This window comes from Sorghum bicolor, chromosome 4 (assembly GCF_000003195.3).
Source record: "Sorghum bicolor cultivar BTx623 chromosome 4, Sorghum_bicolor_NCBIv3, whole genome shotgun sequence".
Lineage (NCBI taxonomy): Eukaryota > Viridiplantae > Streptophyta > Magnoliopsida > Poales > Poaceae > Sorghum > Sorghum bicolor.
This window is the reverse complement of record NC_012873.2, coordinates 67,998,403-68,025,681: the sequence shown is the minus strand read 5'-3', so window position 1 is coordinate 68,025,681 and position 27,279 is coordinate 67,998,403. Positions and strand designations below refer to the sequence as shown.

The 27,279-nt window shown below is 47.2% G+C and overlaps 5 protein-coding genes and 1 long non-coding RNA gene across 6 annotated transcripts; 3 read left to right on the top strand and 3 right to left on the bottom strand.

The window, feature by feature from the left end:
- Positions 290 to 5,620, bottom strand: LOC8055335. The gene is made up of 6 exons (XM_021459965.1): positions 5,044 to 5,620; positions 1,764 to 4,571; positions 1,500 to 1,553; positions 1,029 to 1,356; positions 716 to 897; positions 290 to 619 (listed from the first exon to the last, which is right to left on the bottom strand). Exons 1-4 carry the CDS (start codon positions 5,401 to 5,403, stop codon positions 1,096 to 1,098), a joined length of 3,483 nt encoding a protein of 1,160 aa, XP_021315640.1. The 5' UTR covers positions 5,404 to 5,620; the 3' UTR covers positions 290 to 619; positions 716 to 897; positions 1,029 to 1,095.
- Positions 6,936 to 10,562, top strand: LOC110434864. The gene has a single exon (XM_021459630.1). It carries the CDS (start codon positions 6,936 to 6,938, stop codon positions 10,560 to 10,562), a length of 3,627 nt encoding a protein of 1,208 aa, XP_021315305.1.
- Positions 12,488 to 15,065, top strand: LOC8059711. Its single transcript, XM_002454761.2, has 4 exons — positions 12,488 to 12,928; positions 13,024 to 13,101; positions 14,588 to 14,683; positions 14,760 to 15,065. Exons 1-4 carry the CDS (start codon positions 12,926 to 12,928, stop codon positions 14,826 to 14,828), a joined length of 246 nt encoding a protein of 81 aa, XP_002454806.1. The 5' UTR covers positions 12,488 to 12,925; the 3' UTR covers positions 14,829 to 15,065.
- On the bottom strand, positions 15,143 to 19,159 carry LOC8059710 (caffeic acid 3-O-methyltransferase). The gene is made up of 3 exons (XM_002453029.2): positions 18,252 to 19,159; positions 15,662 to 15,726; positions 15,143 to 15,585 (listed from the first exon to the last, which is right to left on the bottom strand). The coding sequence occupies exons 1-3, from the start codon at positions 19,018 to 19,020 to the stop codon at positions 15,286 to 15,288; spliced, it is 1,134 nt and encodes a 377-aa protein (XP_002453074.1). The 5' UTR covers positions 19,021 to 19,159; the 3' UTR covers positions 15,143 to 15,285.
- On the top strand, positions 19,184 to 20,153 carry LOC110435066. The gene is made up of 3 exons (XR_002452724.1): positions 19,184 to 19,271; positions 19,894 to 20,015; positions 20,097 to 20,153. It is a non-coding gene; the product is annotated as an uncharacterized LOC110435066 (long non-coding RNA).
- Positions 20,278 to 26,228, bottom strand: LOC8059709. The gene is made up of 7 exons (XM_002453028.2): positions 24,992 to 26,228; positions 24,785 to 24,906; positions 21,991 to 22,596; positions 21,608 to 21,899; positions 21,225 to 21,390; positions 20,891 to 20,993; positions 20,278 to 20,782 (listed from the first exon to the last, which is right to left on the bottom strand). The coding sequence occupies exons 1-7, from the start codon at positions 25,874 to 25,876 to the stop codon at positions 20,665 to 20,667; spliced, it is 2,292 nt and encodes a 763-aa protein (XP_002453073.1). The 5' UTR covers positions 25,877 to 26,228; the 3' UTR covers positions 20,278 to 20,664.

Below are 27,279 nucleotides of genomic sequence, written 5' to 3'. Positions count from 1 at the left end.
ACTCGGACGCATCATCAACACGGCGGCACGTCCCGCAGTCCGTCCACCTTTAATTTCTCGCACAGCCTGCTGCTGCTTCCTTTACACTTGTCAAGCAGGAGTTGCTCGTGCGTTTCCTTCCAGCTTCAACATTCTCCAGCCCAGTCCTCCATACACTACAGTATATTCCAACACAACTCTGTTTTTTTCCTGTTATCACTTCTCAAACCCATCTTCTTTTTTTCCCCAAGGCTGCGGGAAATTCCTGTACTGCATTTATATACAAGAAAGAATAAGGGATACATACAGGTAGATCAGTCAAGTTTATTTGAGGAAACCATGCATTTCAAGCAACCGTTTGCCACAAGATCATTCAGAAAATTCCTTCTTCTCGTTTTTTATATTCCAAGGCCCGATTTCTCAACACGCAAAGGAATAAAACAGCACATCAACTGGCCAAAAAATATTGCACTACACAGCTCAACTGAACTAATAATCTTACTACAGAAGCTCCCAGCCCAAAGGCCTCTGTCAAGGAATCGGATTGATCCACTAGTCCTAAAAAAAACAGACCCAGCTAAACTTTACCTCCTGGCACGGTGGCAAATATTCGTATACAAGACAAGAACGGCGCAATTGCCTGCATCAGTAACACATACTGTACTTAGCAATGAACGAGTATGCCAAGTACTGTGGGTACCAAAAGAGTGAAAATACAGAACTACCAAACTTGTACCTGTGGCCTGTCCCCTCTGCGTGCATCTATATACACCATCCAGGTAGATATCAGCGAAACTTCTATTCCAAAATGCTTGGAGCACAGTGAAAGGAAGCAATAGTTGTATCAACAGCTTAGCAGCACAAGTTCAGGAGTACAAGTAAAACCTCAGACAGGAATATAATCATCCATCCTGCATCCTGCATGAATTAAAACAACAACAGACATATTCAATACCTTGAGTATTCAAACCAAAGGAGAACTAAGAATAATTGTGTGGGGAAGATAGCAGGAAAGAAAAAGAAAAAAAAAACAGTTATTATCATCTCACCAATGGCACATCACTGACACGTGACTAGAACATGTTAAAACCAGTAAAGCTTTAGATGACATGTCTATCACTTCATAACGGTTTCTTTCTCGGTGACGTCCCCTACCGATACGATTTGCAAGGCTGTGCCTCCAACAAGCCATGCTGTGAGTTCTGGTTGTTGCTCAAAGTTTTTGAGGGGAAATGTACTTCCCTCTTTTGTCTCAACACCATAGACAAAAGGAAGCCTCATTGTAAGAAAGCTCTCAGGTGGGAGGATAACTCGGCACCCAATACTGAATGATCCTTCTCGATCATGATCAGAGACATTCGATGGCAAGCATGACCCCTGATTGGAAGAGAAAGGGAAAAGGCAATAACTCCACTCAGTGACCTTTTCTGTTACATCTACGTTATGTCTTCCCATAAGTACTCTATGGGGTGAGTAAAGGAAATATATGATTCACACTGAATATAGATGAGTGTACTTGCCTCAAACTGTACAAGTGGGCAGCTTGCCAATAGAACAGGGAAATCAGGTGTCACCTGCATTGAAGAGAACCTAGACATTAGTAGGAAGACAAGATTACAGAACAATGTCCCTATGGATACTACAAGAAACATGTCTCAACTTCAACGGTACTATACGAAACAGGGAGCAACTAAAAATCTATTTTCATGGTGTAAGATTGTGAATGATGATACTTAGTCATATCTAACTATGAAAAGAAAAACTTCAGTTAAAACATTACTCACAATGAAAATCCGTTGAAGTTGTGACACGGCACCAGCAAACTTTACATCTTGATGTTCCTTCCTTTCTGAGATCTTGCAATGTGGACAGTGCATATATATTGGCAAGTTTCTGTTCATCAGTGAAAATGCTTCTCCGCCATCATCAATTGTAATGCTTGGAAAATAGTGCTCCCCCCTTTTGCCATTCTGTGGATCTGAAAGCCAAGGAGAAGGTTGTGAAGTCTCTGCATCAACCCTCAGCTGCAGTGATTGCTGCTGGCTGTTTCTCCCTGATGATTGCAATGGCTTACTGTTTTTCTGTGCACTGTTTATGTCCACTGCAGATGCAATTAAACCAGATGCATTTTGGAGCAACTTTTGTGCATGCTTGCCTTCTGCTTCTTTGTTTACATGAGGTCTTTGATACAACAAACAGGAAGAATCAATCTCCTTCATATGTTTCTCTGACAGTAAGAAGCGATGACCATAGGGACACTCATGCTCAAATCCAACATACACAACAAACTGTTGTACCTGCTGACTAGTTTCTCTAGTCTCATTTCCAACAATCACTGGTACTATATTGCTCCCTATCTGTAAAAAGGGCTTCCCATCAGAATTTTCACTACTCTTGTTTCTGCTTGCTTTCGCAGATTCAGTTTCAGCTACAGGCCCTTGGCTGACAGCCGCATGACCTCGGCCATTAGGATGGTCTCCTATATTCATTTGGCGCTCATCTTTTCGACCACCAGGTTTCGGTGGCCTCATCTGCTGAAGAGCAGGAAACTCGGAATCTTTTGATGTGGTGCCAGCAACAACTTCAGCAAAGGGTTTTTTCATAGTAAAATTTGGCAGACCTTTACCAAAATTAATACCTGAGTTGCTCATTGGTTCCATATCAGGTTGTTTTCCAGAACTTTCGAGCTTTGCAGATTTAATTTGTGCTGTGACTTGGGTTACAGCAGATTTTACTTCACCAGTGACTATTGGGGGAGTCTGAGGGTTCATACCAGATCTTGTGGATGAAGTAACAGTATTAGAACGAATGCCATTTCTCACTTGCCCCTTACCAACAGATATAATCCACCTTAGAAGATACCTCTCCTTGGAGCTAAATCCACTTTGGAGAAGCCCCTTTGTTGGCTTGTAATATCTGGCTCCTCCGAGACGCACCAAGCGCCAAGAAGATACTGAAAACGAACCAGCATCACTGCCTCTTGGAAGCGCAAGGGTAGGTAGTAGATCATCACAATTTTGGAAACAATTAAAAGACACATTGGCAGTCTCAAAGTCAAAAGGATCATCTCTAAGGCGACGTGACCGGCCACAAGCACATGCATGGAGGAATACATATCCACTAGAATGTTGTTTCATTGCATCTGATGAAGAGAAATCGCCATGCCTGCGGTGCTTACATGGTCTGCCAGTTAGGCTAACAGCGTCACATTGCTGCCTTCCAGATTCCCATATTGCCCGGCACTCATCTTCTAGCTTCTTTAAGAATACCCTGACTGCTGGTCCTTTAACCATCGAGCCAAAGGACCGCAATGCCTTCTGTAGCTGCACTTCATGCATGCTTGTGGGGTAAAAGGCAGGCAAACCTTTCAGGTAAATCTCCTTAGCAGCCGGAAGCACCCTTTGGCACCATGATGAAGAAAATTTCATGTTCAGACCATTATTACTTTCCAAGCACGATAATGCGATCTCAATAGCATTAGATCCTGCAGCAGGAAGTTGGTCATTCTTCTCAATAGGACTTGTATGAGTCTTGCTTTCAGACTGACCACTCAGCACATTTCTTCCACTCAACAGTGCAGTTAGAATAGAGGTACTTATGGACAACCATTTATCAAAAGTAGGGAGATCAGGTGCATTAACTGGTTTCCCAGATGCAGCTGATGCTGCTGCTGCTGCAGCAGCAGCAGCCACCATGCCAACACCAGAAACAGACCCGGCACTTGCATTGCTTGAATATCCCCCTCTACCTCTCAGGGCATCAGACTGCCGAAATATAAAATCCTTGATCAACTGAAAGTCATCATGGTTTGTTGGGTGGTAGTTGTTTTCCAGTGAAAGAATATCCAATGACAATTTGGAGCACAAAGAATCTTCAAATAATCCTGCAATGATGTCCAGTGGCTCCTGTTTCTTATTGATGTACCGTTCCAACAGTGCAACAACCCTCGAGGTATCAAGCGAGAACAGGGGTAAATGATGACTCATGTTACTTACACCCCTCGGGCCAATATGCCCTGGCTCCATGCCTGCAAGTACCCTGCACTTCTTGAGCAAGACACGGATCTGTCCCTCCAATGACGAGTGTAGCTTTTTCGCTGAATTGCCCTCAGATTTGTTTGCTGCCCGGGCAAGCATAACCACTGAACCAGAACTTTTTGAAGCTAAACTTTGTTTTGATAATCCATCAGAGGTAGAACACTGATTTGATGAAGATGAATCACCCATATCATCAGAACTTGCTGCAGCACTTGAAACATCAAGCACATCATCCTCAAAGACAAAGAGCAATACAGGAATGCATTGGCCTGGCAGTACAGAAGGATTTGAACTGGTCCCGGACATAAGTGAGATGGCCGAGGACTGACGACCGGCGTGACCTCCACGGCGTGCTGGAGGGGAGATGGAGGAAGCCCTGTGGGTTGCTCTTGTTGGGGTGTCAGAGGCAACAGTTTTGGCAGGCATCGCAGCTGCTACCAATGACTTGACAAATGGAGCAAGAGCATGCTTTGAAGATTGCAGCAGTCGGAACTTCTTTAAGGTTTGTGTGTTAAACCTGAAGCCATCTTGCAGAAATATAATTACATGGCAGACCTAGAATGTTGTGAAGTAAAACCAATCAATCAATCCTTCATTTTGTCACAGAAAACCAAAGAAACAAGACCATAGTAGTCATCACAGGCTGGTAAATGTGATGATGAAGTCTAAAATATCTACGGTCACAGAACTAGACATTAGTCAGGTTTGAACACATGAAAGCGACAATTTACAAGTGTAGCTCTAAGATGGCAATTCAACAAACATAATCAGTCAGAAGCATGTATAGAAACCTACGACATTTTAAGCCAAAAAAAAAAAAACAGCATTCTCAAGCTGCTCTGGCGTTTTAAGTGCCAAATCGTCAATAACTGGCTGACATGATGCAGTAGAATTGGTCGATCATATACAAAAGGACAAATGAGGCAGAGGCTCTGGGGCTCAGCTTGGCACGGCAGTTCGATTCCCATATTGCAGACCTACTGTATATAATCTAATGAGCAAAAGCAGAGTGAGAATCCGAGCTCACAGAGAACATGAAGAGCATCTCCGGTAGGTCTCCGTCGCCGCAGCCTCCAACCGCCGTCTGGAGCGGCGCGAGGTGCAGGAACACCATCCTCCTGCCGGCGTCGCGGTGGTACCTGACGCTCCCGGCGAGGGTCCCCGCCGAGCCGCCGGGGGAGAAGACGTGGGCATCGAGGATCCGGTCGGCGAGGCGGGCGCTCCCCGCGCCGCCCACGAAGCCGACGGCGACGACCCCGTCGCGGGAGGCTGGCGACGGGGCGGGGCCCGCGGAAGAGGGGGTCGGGGAGGACGGCGGCGGAGTGCGGGAGAGCACGCGGACGGGCGCGGAGTGGGTCGCCGGAGCAGGAGGCGGCGGCGGCTCCATCGCCGGCGGCGAGGTGAGGTCGCGCTTGTTGCCTGCTAGTCGACTTTTGTCGCTCTTTGGTTTGGGGAGAAATTCGGAGGGGATGGTGCAATAGTGGGCCACAAATCGCACATTTGGCCCATCCACCTTGCTTGTCTAGCTAGCGTTTATTTATTCTGCCGATTCTATCAAATCTAACTATTCTTTGATCTATTTTCTTTTCTTTTGTTGAACGTTCATTTTTCATTTAATTTAATATTGTAGTGTAGCACACCAGCAGATTTGATGACTTAGCTCTTATTAGCAGATTATATTATAAAAAGAGAGAAAGTTTCATATCTAGACGGAGCCTATTGTTACAGTTACCTGACAAATGTCACAAAACTTCGTCACTAAAACTGGTCTAATGCACGGTGATTAAATAACTGTTGATCACATCTTTTTGCGAAGCATAGGATACATCAGCCACAACCCTGACGCAGAGAAACGCTGTCATGCATGACTCAAGAAAAATTACTACTATCATTCATGCATGTACCGTAACCATTGGTGCGGACATTGCATTGGATTACATTTAGGCCCCCTTTGGTTTGAAGGAATTTCAAAGGAATTTTGGAGGATTAAATTCCTGAGGATTGATTCTTGTGAAGCCCTTTGGTTCATTGAAGAAGTAAAGGAATAAATCCCTAGGATTCCTTTCCTACGTCTGTGTCGTACAGGAAACAAAAAATTAGATCGGAGCTCTTGGAAACTTTCCTGGCGCGAAAACTGGACGACTCGCGCGCCTCGCTCCCTCGTCTCCCGCTCGCTCGTTTCACTGGGCTTCACAGGAATCAATCCTCAGGAATTTAATCCTCCAAAATTCCTTTGAAATTCCTTCAAACCAAAGGGGGCCTCAGTGGTGACCGAGAGCACATGTATGGAGTATTAAATATAAATAAAAGAAATAATTAATTATAATTTTTCACCTGAGAATACATCGAGCCCAGTTAAACCGGGCAGGTAAAAAAAAACTGCAGCCCCCGGCGACCATCTATTTATCCCATCACGTCCATCCATCCTCTGGGTCACACAGCACACTCACAGGCAGCAGCAGCAGCTTTCCCTTTGTCATTGCCATTGCCATTGCCGTCGCCGGGCCGGGGTACGTTGTACCCGTACCCGAGCAAGAAGCTAGCGCATGTCATGCCTCCTCACCCGGTCATCTCCAAGCCCAAGGGTGAGCCCAGGAAGAGCACGCGCCAGAGGCCCAAGAACAAAAGAGTGACTGGCCCAGATTGGGTTTGTAATACTTGTGAAACCCAGCCCAACGGGGAGGAGTAGAAATAGAGGAGAGTAGCTGAGATTTCGCATCCAACTTGATGTAAGCAAACCCTAAACTATTCTGCAGCCGTCAGCCTGCCGGCGGGCTAGCAACTATCCAGAGCAACTCGTCGCCGCTGATTGAGCGGAGTTGACATCTGGTATCAAAGCCGACGATCCAGTGCCTGCGAGGGCTGGATCCGCCGAAGCCGCATACCCACTTCACCCGTCTCCAGCGCGCCAAGGGGGCCATGGATCCCAACGTGCTCTCCCTCTGCGATGAGATCCTCGAGCGGATCGATCGGCTCCGCGACGACTCCGGCGAGCGTTGGGAGCGGTGGGAGCGCCGCTTCGAGGAAGTCACCACCGAGCGCCAGGAGCATGACGAGGCCGTAGATCGACGGATCAAGTCGCTGGAGGACTTCGCAGCCGCGCAGTACACCGCCGCGGTTGTCTCCGACAACTGGGGCGCCCACTTCGACGAGCGGGTCTCCGATCTCGAGCAGCGGATGATGGATCTCGAGCTGATCCGCATCCACGAGATCAACGACGAGCGGGACGACCGTGTGGCTGCCGTCGAGGGCGCGGTCGGCGAAATCAACGACTGGCGTCCGGGCGTGGATGGACTCATCGACGCCCTTCGCTGGGAAGTGAAGAAGCTCCGTGCAAGCGGAGGTGGTGCTGTCGAGGCGCTGCCCACATCGGGCCCCCTCCATCAGCACGGGTTGGTCGCCGCGCGCTCACCTGCCGGGACAACGACCGACTGGCCCAAGGGGCACGGCGTCGAATCGACTACACGGGCGAAGAGCTACGGTGTGGTCACCACCGTAGCTCCGACCCCGGCCAATGGTATGTGCCGGAGTTCCCGTCCTCCTCTTCCCCCAAACCCCACCTTCACTGTCGTGGAGTGCCACCCCAATTTTTCCCCAGATCCCCTCCCACCCGATCCACCCTTCCATTCCCCTCACCTAGGCCAATTACCTAAAATGCATTTTCCTCAATTCGACGGTACCACCCCACAGCTTTGGATTACCCACGCTGAATCCTATTTTGATATGTACTCTGTTGATCCGTCCGTGTGGGTGCGTGTCGCTTCAATGCAGTTCGTTGGTCCTGGCAAACGTTGGATTCAGTCCATAGCCCACCGTCTCGCCCAAGTCAGCTGGACTGAGTTTTGCATCCTGCTCCGTGAGCGTTTCTGCCGCGATCAACATGAACTTCTCCTGCGCCAACTCTTTAACATCCGTCAGACTGCTTCAGTTCAGGAATATGCCGATCAATTTGTCGATCTCGTTGAACAACTCTCGGCTTACTCCACCCACCCAGATACTCTCTCCTACACTACCCGTTTTATCGATGGCCTCCGCGACGATATCCGTTCAGTGGTTCTTATTCAGCGTCCTGTCGATTTGGATTCTGCTGTTTCCCTCGCGTGTTTGCAGGAAGAGGCGGTCGAGCCATCGCGCCGTCACCAATATCGCCGAGCGGATGCACCGGCACAACACAAGTCGGCGTCCTCTCGGGCGCCCCTGCAGCTGGGAGCCCCACCTCAGCGCATGGCGTTGCCTGATCCTCCAGCGCCATCGGAATCTCGGCGTCCACCTGATGATCGCCGCCAAGAACATCGCCGTACTTCAGTGGATGACAAGCTGCAGTCGCTCCGCTCTTACAGAAAGGCGCGCGGTCTCTGTATGCGCTGTGGTGAGAAATGGCACCACGGTCACAAATGCTCCCCAGCCCTGCAGCTCCATGCTCTTCAAGAAGTTTGGGATCTCTGTGAAGACTTGTTCACCGAAGACAGTCATACAGAATTAGATGATACTCCAGCTGAGGATCATTCTTTTATGTTATTGTCGGCTGCTGCAGTTTCCCAGACCTTCCATCCCCGCACACTTCAGTTTGCCGGCAAAATACAAGGGCACAATATCAACATTCTGCTGGATTCGGGCAGCACAAATTCTTTCCTGGATGCCAATTTTGCAGAAAAATTATCTGGAGTGACATCCTTGTCTGCTCCAACCACTGTCAAAGTGGCCGATGGTGGTGCCGTTCCTTGCACCAGTCATATTCCGTATGCTGAGTGGTCTATCCAGGGATATACTTTTCATTCCACCCTCAAGTTTATACCCATTGGCTCATATGATATGATTTTGGGTATGGATTGGTTGCAGGCTTTCTCCCCCATGAAGGTGCATTGGCTTCAGAGATGGGTCCAGATTCCCTACGGTCCTGACAATATCATATTGCAGGGTGCCTTGCCTGAGCAGATGGGGTGTTCTCTGGTGTCTGTCAACCTCCTGCCTGCAGAAGAAACTGTTTCGGTCTCGGATCTTCCTTCTGTTCCACCTGAGATTCAGTCTTTGCTCCAGCAATACAGTCATTTGTTCCAAGTTCCAGCAGAGCTGCCTCCACGCCGTGCTTGTGATCACACTATACCGCTGGTCCAGGGTGCTCAACCGGTGTCTGCCCGACCATATCGGTACTCTCCTGCCCTCAAAACTGAAATTGAAACCCAAGTCAATGATATGTTACAAAATGGGTTTATCAGACCAAGTACTAGTGCCTTCTCTTCTCCGGTGCTTCTGGTTCGGAAGAAAGATAACAGTTGGCGTTTTTGCGTGGATTACCGCCAGCTCAATGCATTGACAGTGAAAAGCAAGTACCCCATTCCTGTTATTGATGAGCTTCTGGACGAGTTGTCAGGTGCCAGTTGGTTCTCTTGCTTAGACCTGCGGGCCGGGTTCAATCAAATTCGCCTCGCGCCTGGAGAAGAACACAAGACTGCATTCCCGACCCACTGTGGACAGTTTGAATATACTGTGATGTCGTTTGGGTTGACAGGAGCTCCAAACTCGTTCCAAGGGGCTATGAATACAACGCTGCATCCCCTTCTCCGCAAGTGTGTGCTCGTCTTTTTCGACGACATTCTTGTCTACAGCGCCACGTATGCAGATCATGTCCAACATTTGGCTCAAGTTTTTGAACTTCTTTCCCAGGATCAGTGGCTGGTTAAACTGTCCAAGTGCAGCTTTGCTAAGCAGTCCATCAACTACTTGGGACATGTTGTCAGTGCCGCTGGGGTTTCTACAGATCCTACCAAGATAGCAGCAGTTCAAGCTTGGCCTACTCCAACTGATGTCAAACAGCTGCGCAGTTTTCTGGGCCTTACCGGCTATTATCGCAAGTTTGTGCAGCACTACGCAGTCATCGCTCGGCCGTTGACAGACCTACTCAAGAAGGGTACCCTGTTCATTTGGACTCTCAACCATACGACTGCTTTCAACACTCTGAAGCAGGCACTTACTGAGGCTCCGGTCCTGGCTCTGCCAGATTTTTGTAAGCCATTTCAGCTCCAGACCGATGCAAGTGACACTGGAGTGGGTGCAGTTCTCCTGCAGAATGGACATCCTCTAGCATTTGTGAGCAAATCGTTGGGACCCAAAACTCGTGGGTTATCTACATATGAGAAAGAGTACTTGGCCATTCTTATAGCTGTCGATCAGTGGCGATCTTATTTGCAGCACGCTGAGTTTACTATTTTCACTGATCAGCGCAGTCTCATGCATATTACTGAGCAACGACTTCAGACCCCTTGGCAAATGAAACTCTACACTAAATTGGTTGGGTTGCAGTTCCAGGTCGTTTACAAACCCGGGGTCTCCAACTTGGCCGCAGATGCTCTGTCTCGGCATCCAGATCCCCCCGAACATTTAAATGCTATCTCAGCTCCGTCCCACTCTTGGCTCGCTGATGTTGCTGCTGGTTACAATTTCGATCCGTTCTCCAAGAAGCTGCTGCAAGACTTGGCTGTTGACTCTGCAAGTCACCCCCCCTACACCTTGCTACAAGGTATTATTCATATCGGAGACCGCATCTAGATTGGTGACAACAAGTCCTTGCACAACAGAATCTTTGAGGCTCTTCATTCCAGTGCTATCGGTGGACACTCTGGGTTTCCTGTCACCTACGCCCGCATCAAGAAATTATTCGCCTGGAAGGGCATGAAGTCTGAAATCAAGGCTCGTGTCGCTGCATGTATCGTCTGCCTTCAGGCCAAGCCGGATCACGCCAAATATCCAGGACTGTTGTCTCCTCTCCCTGTGCAAGCCGAGTCTTGGCAAGTGATCTCTATGGACTTCATTGATGGACTGCCACGTTCCGGCTCTGCCAATTGCATCATGGTCGTCGTTGACAAATTTAGCAAGTATGCTCACTTCATCCCTCTCCTCCACCCCTTTACGGCTCCCCAAGTGGCTCAGGTTTTTCTTGACAACATATACCGCTTGCATGGCATGCCTACACACATCATTTCCGATCGGGACCGTATTTTCACCAGCAATTTCTGGAAGGAACTCTTTCGCTTGGCAGGCACAAAACTCTGTATGAGTTCAGCATACCACCCGCAGACGGATGGTCAGACGGAACGTGTTAATCAGTGCTTGGAAGCCTTTCTCCGTTGCTTTGTGCACTCTTGCCCGAAACAGTGGATTCGTTGGCTAAGTTTGGCGGAGTACTGGTACAACACGAGCTTGCACTCTTCTCTTCGGCGCTCTCCGTTCGAGGTTCTATATGGGCACTCTCCTCGGCACTTTGGTCTCTCTCCACCTGAAGCTACTTCTGTTCCAGATGTGGACGCTATGCTCACTGCTCGTTCCACCATGATTGATTTGGTGCGCCAACACTTGCTTCGGGCCCAGCAACGCATGAAACTCTATGCTGACAAGAACCGATCTGAGCGCTCGTTCAATGTGGGCGACATGGTCTTCCTCAAGCTCCAACCATATGTTCAAGCTTCACTAGCGCCTCGTGCTCACCAGAAGCTGGCCTTTCGCTACTTTGGTCCTTACAAGGTGCTGGGAAAGATTGGCTCTGTCGCATACAAGCTTGATTTGCCAGATTCTTCCTCCGTCCACCCGGTATTCCATGTCTCTCTGCTCAAAGCTGCTCCTTCTACAAAATATCCTCTCTCTGTTTCGCCGCCCGAATCGGCGGAAGGTCTCCAGGTACCAGAAGCTGTGCTCCAACGCCGCCTTCATCCACGACGCAACGGCGCCATTGTTCAACTCCTAATCAAGTGGTCCGGCATGGATGCGGAACTGGCGACCTGGGAAGATGCAGAGGCGGTGCAGCAGCGCTTTCCCTATGCGCCGGCATGGGGACATGCCAGTTCTCAAGGAGGGAGGAGTGTCATGCCTCCTCACCCGGTCATCTCCAAGCCCAAGGGTGAGCCCAGGAAGAGCACGCGCCAGAGGCCCAAGAACAAAAGAGTGACTGACCCAGATTGGGTTTGTAATACTTGTGAAACCCAGCCCAACGGGGAGGAGTAGAAATAGAGGAGAGTAGCTGAGATTTCGCATCCAACTTGATGTAAGCAAACCCTAAACTATTCTGCAGCCGTCAGCCTGCCGGCGGGCTAGCAACTATCCAGAGCAACTCGTCGCCGCCGATTGAGCGGAGTTGACAGCGCATCCCTTCTGCCGTGAATTCCGCAGGGCGCGCATGCAGCACCGTACCAGTCGGTGTCCGGGACCGGGAAGTCGCGTCGGGCCTTCCGGTTGGCGCGTCCGGGCTAAACGGCGGGTGTCATCACGGCGTTCTATTCTATTCTACCCGACCGGGGTTCCGTGTGGACATGCATGAGTGAGTTCCTGGGCATGCACCACGCCGGCTGGGGAGGCCATACACGCTGCAGACCAACGTGTACGTACGTCCTCTCCTCGGCTCCGGCGACGGGAGGGTCGTCGGAAGGGAGGTCGTCAAGTTCCATCTCGACTGGTTCGACCCCACCGCCGACTTCCACCACTATGCCATCCTCTGGATCGGAGCCGCACCCACATGCTGTCAGGCATGGTTTACATCCAAATTTTTTTTTTAAAGATCTCTCTCTCTCTCTCTCTCTCTCTCTCTCTCTCTCTCTCCCACCCCTCCTCATCAGGGTCAAAAGAGTCAGACGAGACGAGAAAGAAGCCCAAAAGGTCTTTCCGGGCCTCAATCTAATTGGGCCGTTCCATGCGCTGTTGTGGTGTGGACGACTTGGTGGGGCCCGTGTCCTGTCCATGGTCGTCTCCCTTGTCCTCTCCTCTCCTCTCCTCTTCCTCTTCTCCCCAATCGCATTCGACCTCCGGATCGGCGACCACCGCGCCCCGACGACGAGGAGGTAACAAGAGACGAGCGGAGCAAGCAACGGGGTCAAAGCCAAGGAGGCCGATCCATCCTCCAGCATCCCATCCCATCCCACGATATGGTGAGGCGCTCAGCTTCTTTCTCTCCCGACCTCCCCCTGCCTGCAGATCCCTGTGCTATAGCTATACTAACGTCGTTGTCGATGTGCTTGGCCAGGTTTGCGTCGCGTGCCTGCTGCCGCTCTTCTTGATCCCGCTGGTCAACGCCCTCCCTTACCTCGTCGACCTCATCATCGTACGGATCCTTCCCTTTTCCCCGGTTTCTGTAAGACCCAGCCACAACCATAGACCGTGCTGGTGGCTGGGGTTCTATCCGATTCAACAGTCCTGGGCCTGGGGGATCTCCGAGCTTGTTTGTTTAGTCTGCTGCCCTGGCCCCTGTTCGTGGATTCGTTGGAGCAGGAAACCAGAGCTCACCGTTCCTAGTAGAGGAGAAAATTGGGGTTTTCACATCCAAAACAGTGGACCTAGCTGCCAGTTATCAACTGTGATTGGTATGAGCCAGCTACGGTCAGGGCTGGATTTCTTTTCTCTGATCATTTGGTTTGGATTTTATGATCATATTTCCTTACCAGCAATTCATACCCACCCAGATTTCCTCATTTGATTCGCATCGCAATACATCATCCAGTAAATTGATAGGCAGTATGCATTTTGAATTATGAATTCTTGTGACCTTTATACAAAAAGTTCTACTACAGCCTCTTTACCCAGCGAGTGAGTGATGAAGCCAATAAACTGTTGATTGGTCCATTTACTATTTGTTATAGTCTATCACGATGGCTTGGGCCAGGTAAAGTAGTCAAAGTAGCTAACTTGGGTTAGGATTCAGCTTCTTGAGCCTAGGTATCAGATTGTTGATTCTAGATATCAGCTTCTTGCTGCTTGTGATCAGCTTGGTAATGAGGACACGCGGTGGGTGTCGTTGGTTTGTGTGTTACCTCTGTTTAGTCAGGGCTATGATGTTCTGGTTTTGTGGGTATTTTCTGTGTTTTAATCTGTGCCTATGTAAGGATTTCAGGACTGGTTTCCCTTATAAACTAGGCCGTTCTATTCTTCTTAATTGAGAAAGACCTGCCATTACTTTCCAAAAAAAAAAAAAACAGCTTCTTGTGCATTGAAATTCAGCTTCTAGAAGCAGTGAATAGCTAAACATACTTCTTTTCATTAGCTATAACACTACACAAGTAAGTTTTGAGAAAAAATCAACTCCTCTTCAATTTAGGCAGGTGGCATGGAAGATATTGGATTGTTCCTTTTTTCTTCAAAGTAATATTCACCTTTTACAACATAGTGGTTCAGTGATGTTGGCCGGGTCTAGCCATTTGCTCATGCTTAAGTTTGCCTAGGCCTTGTGGTATTAGGTGGAACAATAAATCATTCATCCTCTAGGGAAGATCTACCTGTCAATTACAAAGATTCGTGTATGCGATTTCGAAGAGCCAGCTAGGGGCCAAAGTTGGTTTATTTCCATTGATGGTTTTGTTAGGTTTTCTAGGATTATATTGGTCAGTTGCTTACTAATAATTCTGTCAGAAACATACATCTGATTTGTGAACCAAAAACGATACTGGTGCGCTTTCTGACTGCACATAGCCTTGTTGGTTTGCATGTGTATTTGGCCACACCAAATGAAGAGGATCTCTGTTTGTTTTCTAGTTTCTAATAAAATTCTGTTGCTTGCATTATGGAAATTGATTTGTATCTTGGACGGTTTCCAGAGCAAGGTGTATCGGCTATTTGGATGGGAGTACAGGAGACCTGAAAGAGCCCCACCAGCTTGTCCTTACAAGCCTGCAGCTCAGAAGAACGATGAGGTACACCTACATTCTCATCCTATACGCTCTTGCTACAGTGCATCTCCCAAATGCTTATTGTACTCTGCCTTTACAGGGTGCGAGTGAATCAAAACCCCTAGTCAATCCACATGGTGCTGCGGCAGAAGATAAGAAAGAGGAATAATTCATGTATTGGATCCTGCTCGTGTCAGCAGGCGCTTAATTAAAATGGAGACCACTGCTCTATATGCGGACATATCGTAACTAAGAAATAATTGCTGTGATTGATGAATATGTATCTGGATTGACGAGTCGATGAATGTATATGTACCTGTAATGCCACTCCGGATCCTTACCAGTTGCGCGACTAATCACTGCTGGCCTGTCTGAATCGATGGAGTTGAATTCGCAGTTGCAAATAGCTAAGCTGAATTTTGTTGTGTAAAGCTTTTTCCCTTAGAATAGAATGCTTGAAAAAGCCGGAAATCATGGTTAAGCTCGTTTGGAAGAGAGATTCTGGATTCAGAAGCTAACCACAGTAGAGTAGAGTACAGTACAGTGCGCAGTTGGAACGTGAATCTCAACTTTGCCTGACATCTGTTCGTTATTATACATGCTAGAGAAAACATGATTTGAGAGATTCACTTGGTGTACTCGAGGACGGCATAGAAGGGGTCGAGGTAGATGGCGCGGAAGCCGGTGAAGCCGGCGGCGATGCCGAGGTGGTGGAACTCCTCCTCGGAGCGCTCCCTCCCCTGCGTCCGGTAGGTGGTCATGACGAAGATGTCGTTCTCCAGAAGTGCCCTCGTCCTGGTGCTGCTGTCCGTCTCCTCCGGCACCACCGGCTCGCAGGCGACCAGCTTGCCGCCGTCCGGCAGCGCGGCGTGGCAGTTCCTGAGGATGGCCGTGCACTCGTCGTTGGTCCACGTCGTCAGAACCCACTGCATGATGCGCAGTTTTGGTTTTTTTTTGGTTTTTGGGTGTTTGCAATGGAGGATGGACTACTGGGTACCGTACCTTCATGAAGATGGCATCACCAGAGGGGATGGACTTGAACATGTCTCCGCCAACATGCCTCACTCCTGTAACGAAACACATGTCACCTTGTTTCTTTTTACTCTTAATAATAATAAACACAGGGACTGCAAGCATTTCCATTCTTCAGGATTGTTTATAAGTCCCTCCATTCCAAATTCTACTTGACCTTTTCTAGATACTCTCTTCGTACTAAAAAAAAATAAAGTCACTTTGGATAAAACTTGGTCAAACATTGAGAATATAAATCATGAATAACTTTTAAGATGTTGAGTTTAGAAATGTGAAAACTATATAAATAGATTTTTCTTAAAAAATACTTTTATAAAAATATTCATATATCACTTTTTGATAAATATTTTTTTATAAAAATGAGAAGTCAAAGTTATACTATGCAATTAGATAATACACTATATATCTAGATATATAGTCAAAGCAATGTATCTAGGAAAACTAAAATATTTTATAATTTGAAACGAATTAAGGAAGTACATTAGAGTATATTTACACATCATAAATATTGGTCATCATTTGAATGGGTTATGACATTTAATAAAGAATTTGCACGAGACATAATAAAGAAAACAATGAATTTCTTTTTGACATAAAATCTGAGTTCCTCTGTGGCCTCACAAATTTTAAATTAAAACTCAACTTGTATGCGGAGGGGAAAAAGGACAAATCTTGGTATGAGTTAAATTAGATCGACTAAAATAGTTAGAGAGAGTAAATTGAAACAAATATTAGTGTACTGAGTTATCTAGACATTGGAACATATGCGATGAGGGACAGACACGGATGGGAGCAAACTGTGCTGTTGATCCTGAGCTCGTGGCGTGGCAGTACCACAGGCCAGTCGTAGTATAAATAAAAAACAAATGACCTGATTCAGTCGCAGAGTAGACAAGGATTCCTTGCGTCTGATATATATTTTATAGCACAGTTTACAGTTTAGCCACGCATATCAAAATCCCTCCTAATGTCATTGCTGAGTGGGTCCTAATGGTCCATGGTACACTGGTATAGGCAAGCCAAACAATGAATTGCATTGTTTGTACTGTACTCAAAGGCGTGTGTGGCACGCACCTCGGCACCTGGCTGCTCTCCCTCCACGAGGCAAGCCTGTTGTGGATCATGGTGGTGGCCTCTCTACCTAGGTACCTGTCGGACCTGCTACAGGCCCGTGGCGGGCGTGGCACACCATCCATCAGCCGCCGCAATTGTAATAAAGGTGCTTGGCATGGCTCCTCATCAAGAGCTTCTCTAAAAAAGTTGAAGCTCTAATTTATAATTTTACCAAAATAACTTCGACTCCTCTGCTTTTTACTTAAAGGAGGAGCCAGAGATGAGTCCTGCCAAACAGGCCCTATGTAAACAACTAGCGGCGGCGTGCAAAAACGATTCAAGATGTATTTTTTGGTTTTGCCTACTATAACATTTTCATTTATATTTGACAATTATTGTTCATTATGAACTAAATAGACTTAAAAGATTCATCCTGCAAATTATAGACGAACTATACAATTAGTTATTTTTTAATCTATATCTAATGTTCCATATATGTGCCTCAAGATTCGACGTGACAAAAAATTTTAAAAAATTTCTAAATTTTTTCAAAAACTAAACAGCCCCTTACTGTGACCATTTCGATCACAATCGACAGCCACACGGTACTGCAGAGACATCATATCAGTATTTGTGATGGGAGGTACGTGCGGCGACGGATCTGTGATCACTAGCTTTCGCTGAAATCCTCGCGCACCTACAATATCCCGTATGGTACGGCAGTGTTTTATCATAGCTGTTGACTATGATGCTGGAAGAGTGGAGATCAGAGAGATGCCATACACGTCTACTTCCCCAGTTTTTCATCTCGCTTCTCAACAAGTTTTTTTCAGTTTTATTAATCAATGGATTACTTATATACAAAAGCTACTACTAGCAATATTTATGATATATATAGTATGCGTCATATTAGTAGATGCGAATATTAAATTATAGTTATTTAAAATGGGGTGAGTAGATCGATTTTTTTTCGCTGAGGGAAGTATATACATTAGACAGTTTACAGTTTGTAGAGATCCGTGCAGAGTAAACCAAGGAAGTGAACCAACCTTAGCCAGTTGAATAAAACTTGTTGAATGATGCATTGCATTTGCATGTGAATATGTATGTGGATGGCAAACTAATAATCCCGAGGAAATGCAACTAATAATCCTGGACGGATCGGATCAGACGAATAATAATCCTTGCATTGTTGAATGAATGATGAAGCATATTGCATTTCCATCTAACTAATTATGTACTCAATTTATTCTTAATTATAAGATATTTGGTTTTTTTAATATTAAATTTGACCACTCATCTTATTCAAATATTTATATAAAATATTATTTCTTTTGTCGTGGTTTGATTTATTAATAACTTTTTTAAAAGAAATATCTTAAAATCGACTATATTTATATAAATTTTTCGAATGAGAGATAAGTGGTTAAATTTAGGATTAAAAAAATCAAACGTTGGGATAGAGGGAGTATGCCCGAGAGGGCAGGGCTGGTAGCGTCGTACGTACCGGCGATGGCCGGCGCGTCGGCGACGACGTCGGGCAGGTCGAAGTTGATACCCTCCTTGATAGTGGGGACCCTGCGCATGATCATCTCGAGGCAGGCGCCGGAGCTTCCCCCGACGTCGACGAGCGTGGCGACGCCGTGGAACCCGCCGTCGAAGCCGTAGCCGTCGAGGAGGGCGTGCATGAAGGGCTCGGAGACCCCCGTCATGGCGCGGAGCATCACCTGGTTAGCTTCCCTGTCCTTGCCGTAGTAGGCGTAGGCGGGGACGCCGGCGTTGGCGCGCGCGAACGGCTCGGGCCCGCGCGGGTCCAGCACGGCCTCGTGCAGCCGCGGCCACGCCGCCACCAGCGCGTCCTGGTGGTGCTGCAGCACGTAGTCGGCGTACGACGCGCCCGAGGCGCCCTCCGGCACCAGCGTGCGGCCCACCGCGGTGAGCGCGAACCGCCGCGTCGTCGTCGTCCGGTCCTCCGACGTGGACGTGGACTCGGAGAAGACGCCGCGGGACGCCAGCAGGCGGAGCAGCCGCTCCAGGACCGACGGGTCCGGGTGGCCCGCCGGGAGGAGCTCGGCCGCCGACCGCGGCGCGTTGGCGCCGCCAGCCCATATTGCGGCGGGGACGCCCAGCCGGATTACGGCCGTCAGCGCCATCGGGACCGACACCATGTTCGCCAGCTCCATCATCGCCAGCCGGGCCTCCGCCGGGGACATGTCGTCCCTCGCGGCGCTGGCGGCTGCGGTGGTGGAAGTGGCGGCGGCGGAGGGCGGCGGCATTTTTTGGTTTTTGTGGATTGGATCGACGGCGCGCGACGGGAGGGAAGGGGGATGGCGCGCGCGTGCGTGTGTCTGTGTGGTGGAGGGAGAGACAGGAGTGGTGGTGCTACAGCTACAGTGTGTGGGCCCCGGATCATCCGGAGATTGCCCACGTTGCGACGACCGGATCAAATTCACATGGCCTCGTCGGCCCCGCGCCGGAAAATGCCGAAAATCACGAGCCCCAATCCCAATCACGACAGAACCAACAGGTGAGAGACACTGGAAATTTGTGTTTAGAGGTGTTTAGTTTAAAAAAAATGTAAAATACAAAATGCCAACTATTTCGGAATGATGAAATGCAAAATGACAAAATTTTCAGGGTTATGTTTAGTTTTATCCAAAATGCGGGATTTATTGCTCTCATGATGCTCTTTTGGGTTTTTTTTTGCCCTCTTTAGCTAAAATCCAAAATAGAAAATAACCACCTTTTTGCCAAAAAATTTACATAGTGTTTAGTTTTATTTTGCAAAATGATAAACCAAAACCCAAAAATTTTCGGAATAGGAGGAGAACTAAACACCCCCTTAGTTTCTTAGCCTTTTTCGATTGAACTTGCTTATTTGGCCCTACAACAAATTTCATTTTGGTCCTCGGTCCTTTCGATAGTTTGACAAGATAAAGGTGCTAAAAGCAATGTGAAGTGACTAGGGGTAAGAGAGTCATTTCATGTTGCTTTCAACACCATTACCTCGGAAAGGCCAAGAACTAAAACGAAATTAGTCTTAGTCTTAGGACCAAATAAGCAAGTTCAATCGAAAAAGTGCCAAGAAACTAAGCACAACTTTTTTCTTAGGGCAAGGAACTAAGTTTTGTTTTGAATTGACGACTCAGCTACTACGAGCAAAGAAGCCCAACCACGGTTTCCGGTCGCAATTGAAGGCCCAGCCCCAACGTGGTTACAATTGCAGGCCATGCAAACGCCTCGCACCTCAGCTTGCAGGCCATGCTTCTTGGTGAGAAACACAACGTATGCACAGCACAGCACAGCATAATACTGTATTTCATCAATTTTCATATGTACATTCTCTGTGTAGGGTACACCAGCAATTGGAAACAGCACGGACCATGCATGAGAAAGAGAGCGTAGCAGGTACAATAGAAAGGCGACTCAACAAAAGCTGAAAGGCTACACGCCACACCACGGACTGATGCAGATGTAACCTGTTGCTGTTGGTGCGCACCAAACACTATCCACATCACAGCTCAATGCTCACGGGAAAACAAGGACTAGATAGTAGTCAGGGAACCTTGTATATATCAATGCATTGCAGGTGTCTGCTTCGGTTGAGGATCAGTCAGTGTATAAATATACAGTGAAACAGCTTGCATGGAGACACACCTTCCCATCCCAACGCAAGCTCTTCCAAAAATCAATGGCACGCCCTTTGCCGCCTGCGTCTCGGCGACGCAAAGCAGCAAGGCAACGAATATGCAGGCAACGTAAGTAGCCTCCCCTATAGATACACAAAGAAGAAGAAACGAAGAATGAAGGAGCAAAACGAGAGCAATTTTTTTTTTCCGGGGTCCCTTTTCTTCACTTGCAGCAAAACTTCACTTGCCGTTAACTTATTCCCTTTCCTACTGACTGTATCTTCCACCACTTTACAATACTGAGTATGCGCGGACCACCTCCACGATGGGAGCCCGGCAGAGCGGGCACTTGCCACCGCTGCGCACCAGCTCATTTGCACATTTCGAGCAAGTACACATGTGTCCACACCTGCCATCGGCACCCGAAAGGTTTAAAACATTACAAACCACACATCACACACACACACACACACCATCTTGTGCACAAGGAACCTGAAATGCGATGCATAGTACCCACCTGTACAGTAGAGAATCGATTTGCGTATCGCAGCATATGCAGCAGGTTCCTTTCCTCACTTGATTGCATTTTGATCCATCGTCAGACAGATCCATCGAGAATCCTGAAAAACACAAGCAACTAGTCATGCATACTTGCACAATGAATGGAATCCAGGAAAAAATGGGTACAGAAAACAAGCAAACCTCAATTGATGTTAAGTATCACCAGGAAATAAATAGAAACTTGGTAAGCAAATAATAAAAACAAATTTCAGGTTTGGTGCAAATCATTCTTCATATTAGACAGAAACAGTACTACAATCATGATGTTATAACAAAAAGAAATGTCCAACCTTCAGGTCCTGCAAATCGATTCAAGGCAGCTGACACTTCTTGTCTCACAGAACGCTGCAATTCCAGCTGCATATCCATGCACGCTTCCAGCATCCTCTGCATGCTGCTCATCCCTTGCTGGAGTCTACCCATGTCAGCTCTTAAATCATTAATAGCATCCCATTCCTGCAAGAATACAAAACCAAATGAATCCTCTGATGTAAATTTTTTATTATAAATAACACAAGATATTCAAGCAAATTTAAATTCATGGCATGACTGCAAATATGATCCCATTTTTTTTATTTTTTGACTCAGCCCACTAGTAGAAAAGTTTATTTTCCCTTTCTATACAAAAACTCCATCATTGAATGAGAAGATAATGAACAGCATCTGCATTTACCCTGTGTCTGCTGCTCCAGTTGTTATGACGCAGTTCTCTGTGCCATAATGGTTGTCGCGGTGGCAAAGGTGGAGGAGGGATAACAAGGGCAGGTCTATTGACCGGACCCTGGAATTGCCGTGTTTCAGGGTTCCTTTCTTGTTCCTGATTTGCATTTGGTGCATTCGTAGGGGGCATGGCTGCATCAAGATTCCAGTTGAGGGGACCATGACCACGCCGTTGAACATATGACCTTATTAATCGCTCCAAACTTTCACCAAAGCCATTACTAAGAAGATTGGACACACTTCGCCTAGCCATTCAAAACATGAAACAGCTTGAGAATAAAAACAGATGGAAAATAAAGACATTTAGAGAAATAGCACACTGAAGGCAGAAAATACCTGCTAAGTAATTCTCTAAGTTCCATGCTGTACACATTGTCATCATCAGGTGGAATAAACCTATTTTCGGTCCTAGGAATGGGGCCTGTATCAAGTGTGGAATCTTGGTAATCATCTTGCCAGTTCTCCATGGTACCATGAGACTCGTCATCATGCCATCCATCATGCTCTTCTTGTAGATGACCATGCTCCCTGTCATCCTCCTCCACAGTTTCACTGTGCAAGTCTTCTGCATTATCTTCCCAAGTTCTGTCAGCACCTTCATCAATATCACTGGGCCACCTATCAAGCCTGCCATCCAAAGATGACTGCCAGAATCCCGTGTCATCTTCTGTCTCATCTTGCCGCATGTTATCACCTTGAGTTAGAGACTCTTGCATTACAACCATGTCATCCAAAGGTATACTTGGTGAGTGTGCCTCAGCACGATCTGCATCCATTTCTTGTAAATCCACATTCTCCAGCAACGTTTGGGCAGTATCCTCAGTATCAGTAAAAGCCACATCAGCCACTTGCTGAGATTCATCATTAACTAGTAATCTAACACTCTCAGGCACAGAAGCATCAGATTGGCTAACATCTTGACTACTTGCAACACTCTCTGATCTGAAAATGGTACAATAAATTAACTTTTATTAATTTGAACAGAGTCAGGAAAATAAACTTACATACAGTATCACATAACAAGAGCTCTAACTGATAAGGACTTGACATAGAACACAAGCATCCATAGATGTAAATTGCACTGTTGTGAGCAATCTTAACAGGCAAACACGCATTGGGTTTTTTTAGCATAAGCTCATGTGAACCTTGATACCACACATGAAATGAACTCTGAAACACAGTGAGGGCAGAAAATACTTCCTCTCTTTCATGTTCTCAAGATGCACGTCGATATTGTGTATACTGTATAAACTACCATGTTAACCAATATATCATTAATTATAGTGAAAACCTCTTGACATAGATAGAAGTCACAAGAACATAACACTGATAGTAATCTCTGTTGCTGATACCATTCCTCTTCTTTTAACCGCTCTGAAACAAATAATATTTATGTATTGATTTTTTTAAAAATTATATAAAATCCCTCCAGTCACAGAAAAAGTTCACCAGTGGGATGCAGCAGTCAATCATTTCTAACTTTGACCAATTCTATATATCTTTGTATCAGCAACAAAGAAATGTCAAGTAATCAAGAGATGCTATCCTAGTATAAATATACTACAAGATTGCTTCTTGGATGCCATAAAAAATAAAGCAACGACACTTGTTGTAGGACTTTAGATGCAACAAGGTATAAGGAATAACATTGGCAATGAAGGAACTGGAAGAACAGAATAGAATACATGGAACCGATGCATCATAACTGGGACTGGTAGTAATAAAAGATATGTTATCCCTTATTTTCATGAGTCAATCACTTATACATCAAAAACATATTGCATGAAAATGACCAATAGCTCCACTTTTAAAAGAGAGGCCCGTATCATCATTTAATGCTATCAGTACTCTGAATAAGAGGAAGACAATTCTCTTCAGCAGCAAACTAGGGTAACTAAAACAGCACAAGAAATATAGCTTGACGAGCGGGTGTAGTAGGTAAAGATAGTTGGTATCACCATCAAACTACACTAAGACATGCAGAGGCTGGACTCAGGGACCTGAGGTTCCAGAGTATGCTAGTCAATATCATCAATACAGTTTGCAGTAGCATTTAAAGCCTATTTGGTTGGTGAATAGTCTATAACGTATAGAACAAGAATGGCCTGCCATCAGAAGGACTGGTATAATTAGCAACAGTGGCACCTGAAACCTAGACTGCGGTTTTCCTTCAGAGAACTAGTAAGTAGTAACACAACAACCGTAGTCAAAGGTTTCTGGTTCATTTTAGAAGTAATTTTAGTGGCATTGGCGCCGCTAAGAAACTATGCACAAATGGCATGATGGAATAACTTGATAAAGTTGGACACAGTTAAACACCGTAAGTATTTGTAATAGTTTCAATGTCAGGGCAATGCCTGTCCAACAAAAAAGAGCATTTCCAATCTATTTTACCACACTGTAGTATCTGGCAATGCCACAGACAGATTACCTTAAACAATACTTTCAGTTGGCTTGCAAGCGTATTCCCCTAATTCCAGACTTATCTCTTTAGTCTTTACCAACAAACAATGAAACAAACAACTCCTGAGTCCTGATCCTTACTATCTAGACTTTTAGCACAAATATGGTGTAGGAATTGTTTGTAGGAACAGCAACAGTACAGTAGTTATGCTAAAGATCCTTGAGAGACATGGAATAAACCATGAGTTAATGAGGCTCAGAAATTCAAACAAGAAGCTGCGTTTTTACACTGGTAAAACACACTTGCCACTGAAGACTAAAAAATAAAGGCAACCGAGCAATGTGCTAGTGGACTAAGGAATGTGTTGTCCAGAGACACCCCCAGGATGTCAAGGGACCACAAACACAAACGAAGTTGTACTACTGGGTCCTAGGCTATACTATAATAATGGAAGGGAGTGGGAAATGGCAACCATTCTCACTCCCAAACCTGATACATCAGAATTATCAAAATAACATAAATAATGCAGTGATCTCTCTCCAACATTCTGTGGTGCAGAAGGGGTGGAAATGATGTGATTGAACTATGCAGCCAAGAGTTCCATTTTAGCAGTTTAGCACTGAAAGTGCATGGAGGCACATACATAGTAGGTTACAGAATCATCAAAGTATATATAGGTCCAATTACTATAGAGATTTGTATTGTATAATCAAAAGGGACGCTAACCTCAAGGCGGGCATACGATGGCTCTGCCTCAACTGCCCGAGCTCCCTCGCTGCCACAGATGGTGGTCGCTCCTCTTCAACCGGAAGCGCCCCATTCCTCAAGAACCTCCCCCTAAGCAATCCCTGTGGAAGGCAGAGATTTCACAAACCGGCAAACATGGTATCACAGGTAAGTGGTTCGTGCAATGCAATGCCGCAAGTTCCCCACCTGGATGCGGTTGCGGCTGCGGCGAGGGAACTCGGACACGACATGGTACCCTGATATTCCCTGCAGCTCGCGCTGACGCTCCCTGGCCATCCGGCTGATGACATCCAATCTCGCCTGCCGGCCTCGTAGCCGAGGAGGCTCCCCTCGCCTGTCCCTGTCGGCGCCGGCAGCAGGCTCGTCCCTGCGCACACCCGCACGAGAGTCACGTGGCTGGCTGGCCATCTGCACCCACTCCCTTACGAGCCTGACCCTCTGCCTCTCCGTCTCGCCGAGCCACTCCCCGTTAGCTGTGGCTGCGGCGGCGGCGGCCGTTGGACTGTCGGCGGTGTCGGTGAGGCGTCGCGCGATCTGGCGCACGCGCTCGCGGTCACGGTCGGCGTTGTCCGGGGTGGGCTCGCGGTCGAAGGGGTGGGCGTCGGCGCGGCGGTGCTCGAGCTCGCGCCACATCTGCAGGAGCGAGGAGGGCGCGGCGGGGGAGGGCGCCTGCGGGCGCGGCGGCGGCGGCGTGGCGGGCGAGGAGAGGAGGAAGGAGGATGGGTCGAGGGTGGAGACCGGGTGGAGGCGCGCAAGCGCGAGGAGCTCGGCCTCGCGGTTGCGGCGCTCGACCTCGCGCTCCATGGAGGAGAGCACCTCCTCGGCCTGGCGCGCGACCCAGCGGCTGAGGAGGCGCGACTCCCGCCTCCGCCTGCGCGCCGCCGACGACTCGGCCTCGCCGTCGGGCTCATGGTCCGCGGCGCCTCCCCCCGCCGCGGCGGAGCAGGAGGAGGAGGAGGACGGGGGCGGGGAGAAGCAGCCGCCGAGGTGGTCGCAGACGAGGTCCTCGAGGTCGCGGCGGAAGTCGGCGGCGGCGCCCATGCGGTGGTGGTGGTGATGGTACTCGTCCATGGCGTCCTGTGTGTCGCAATAGATAGATAGATGGGGTGCCCGTGCCCGTGCCCTAACCCTAACGCGAGGAGCAGGGATTGGTGGGGAGATGGCTAATGCGGAGGCGACGGGGTGGGGATTAGGGCGGGGTTGGGGCCGCGGCGAGGAGGCGGCATTCGCGAGCGATTGGAGGTTGGATTGCGGGGAGCCAGAGCCGGAGCGGCGGCCACAGCCAGCCTCGGGGACCGGGGGTTGGAATGGAATGGAATGGATTGGGTGGGGAAGACGAGCAAGGAAGGAAGGGGGAGGAGAGGTGGAGACGCAACTCACGGAGGAAAGGAGAGAGAGAGAGAGATATTGAGCAAGCAAGGTGGAGAGAAGGAAGACGAAGAACAAAGCGATTTACTGTATTTTCTTTTTTCCTTTTAATTTCTTTTCTTTTTTGGTTGTTGCAAATTCGGTATCTCTTTCCTTCACTCAGGCCTTATTTAGTTCGCAAAATTTTTTGTTTTTAGATACTGTAGCAGCTGTATACGTAGTGTATAAATATATTTGAATTTTGGACAAAAAAACCCTGTGAAATTCATAAAGTCTAGCACGCGTATGAAATGGGGGTTGCGCCGCTAACGGATTTCTGGGAGAAACAGAGCGGAACGGAAGTGGATGGAGTTTCCGTCACGGCGTCACGTCATCGGCGGGGCCCACTCTGACACGTGGAATTGTCTGTTTCTTCCGGACAATCTCCCGCAACAGATGAGTCAGTCGTCTCGCCGACTCGCCCTCTTTGAGTGCAATAATGATTTTTAGAATCCAAAGTATTTTATATTGTCTATATGTTCTATTTGATTTTTACTATTATTTTTGGACGTAATGAATTTTGTAATTTTGAATTATGTGTTAGAAATCTGCTTGTTTGGATTGGATTACGATATTTCTAGACTTTTCTATCAGACTCTTAATAAAAATCCCCTACATCCAAGTGATGATTTAAGTTCTCCTTAGCAAAGCTTTTATAAGGCCTTGTTTAGTTCCTAAACAATTTTGCAAAAAAAATCAGATTACTCGTCACATTGAATTCTACGGCACATACATGGAGTATTAAATATTAATAAAAGAAATAACTAATTACACAGTTTACTTGTAATTTATGAGATGAATCTTTTGAGTCTAGTTAGTCCATAATTGGACAATATTTGTTAAATATAAACGAAATTGCTACAATATCTATTTTGCAACAAAAAATTAATACTAAACAAGGCCTAAGTGTTCCCTCTTCTCTTCAAAAAAAAACTTTTATAAATGTTTCTTCGTTGGCTTATAGAGCCTGTTCGCTTGGCAAAAAAACACGACTAAAAGTATCGTTCGTTGATTGATTGTTAGAGAAAAAATATTGCTGAATGGCTGACAAATTCGGTAGATAAGCT

What these genes read in the sequence shown, in the direction of transcription:
- LOC8055335 (XM_021459965.1), bottom strand. Translation starts at nt 5,403, where the DNA reads ATGGAGCCGCCGCCGCCTCCTGCTCCGGCGACCCACTCCGCGCCCGTC. An exon ending in AGATGCTCTTCATGTTCTCT is followed by an intron (nt 4,572 to 5,043) that starts GTGAGCTCGGAT and finishes ACAACATTCTAG; the next exon opens with GTCTGCCATGTAATTATATT. An exon ending in AACTTCAACGGATTTTCATT is followed by an intron (nt 1,554 to 1,763) that starts GTGAGTAATGTT and finishes TCTTCAATGCAG; the next exon opens with GTGACACCTGATTTCCCTGT.
- LOC110434864 (XM_021459630.1), top strand. Translation starts at nt 6,936, where the DNA reads ATGGATCCCAACGTGCTCTCCCTCTGCGATGAGATCCTCGAGCGGATC.
- LOC8059711 (XM_002454761.2), top strand. An exon ending in ACCTCGTCGACCTCATCATC is followed by an intron (nt 13,102 to 14,587) that starts GTACGGATCCTT and finishes GACGGTTTCCAG; the next exon opens with AGCAAGGTGTATCGGCTATT. An exon ending in CAGCTCAGAAGAACGATGAG is followed by an intron (nt 14,684 to 14,759) that starts GTACACCTACAT and finishes CTGCCTTTACAG; the next exon opens with GGTGCGAGTGAATCAAAACC.
- LOC8059710 (XM_002453029.2), bottom strand. Translation starts at nt 19,020, where the DNA reads ATGCCGCCGCCCTCCGCCGCCGCCACTTCCACCACCGCAGCCGCCAGC. An exon ending in CGACGCGCCGGCCATCGCCG is followed by an intron (nt 15,727 to 18,251) that starts GTACGTACGACG and finishes GTTTCGTTACAG; the next exon opens with GAGTGAGGCATGTTGGCGGA. An exon ending in GTGATGCCATCTTCATGAAG is followed by an intron (nt 15,586 to 15,661) that starts GTACGGTACCCA and finishes CGCATCATGCAG; the next exon opens with TGGGTTCTGACGACGTGGAC.
- LOC8059709 (XM_002453028.2), bottom strand. Translation starts at nt 25,876, where the DNA reads ATGGACGAGTACCATCACCACCACCACCGCATGGGCGCCGCCGCCGAC. An exon ending in GCAGCCGCAACCGCATCCAG is followed by an intron (nt 24,907 to 24,991) that starts GTGGGGAACTTG and finishes TGCCTTCCACAG; the next exon opens with GGATTGCTTAGGGGGAGGTT. An exon ending in ATCGATTCTCTACTGTACAG is followed by an intron (nt 20,783 to 20,890) that starts GTGGGTACTATG and finishes TGCCGATGGCAG; the next exon opens with GTGTGGACACATGTGTACTT.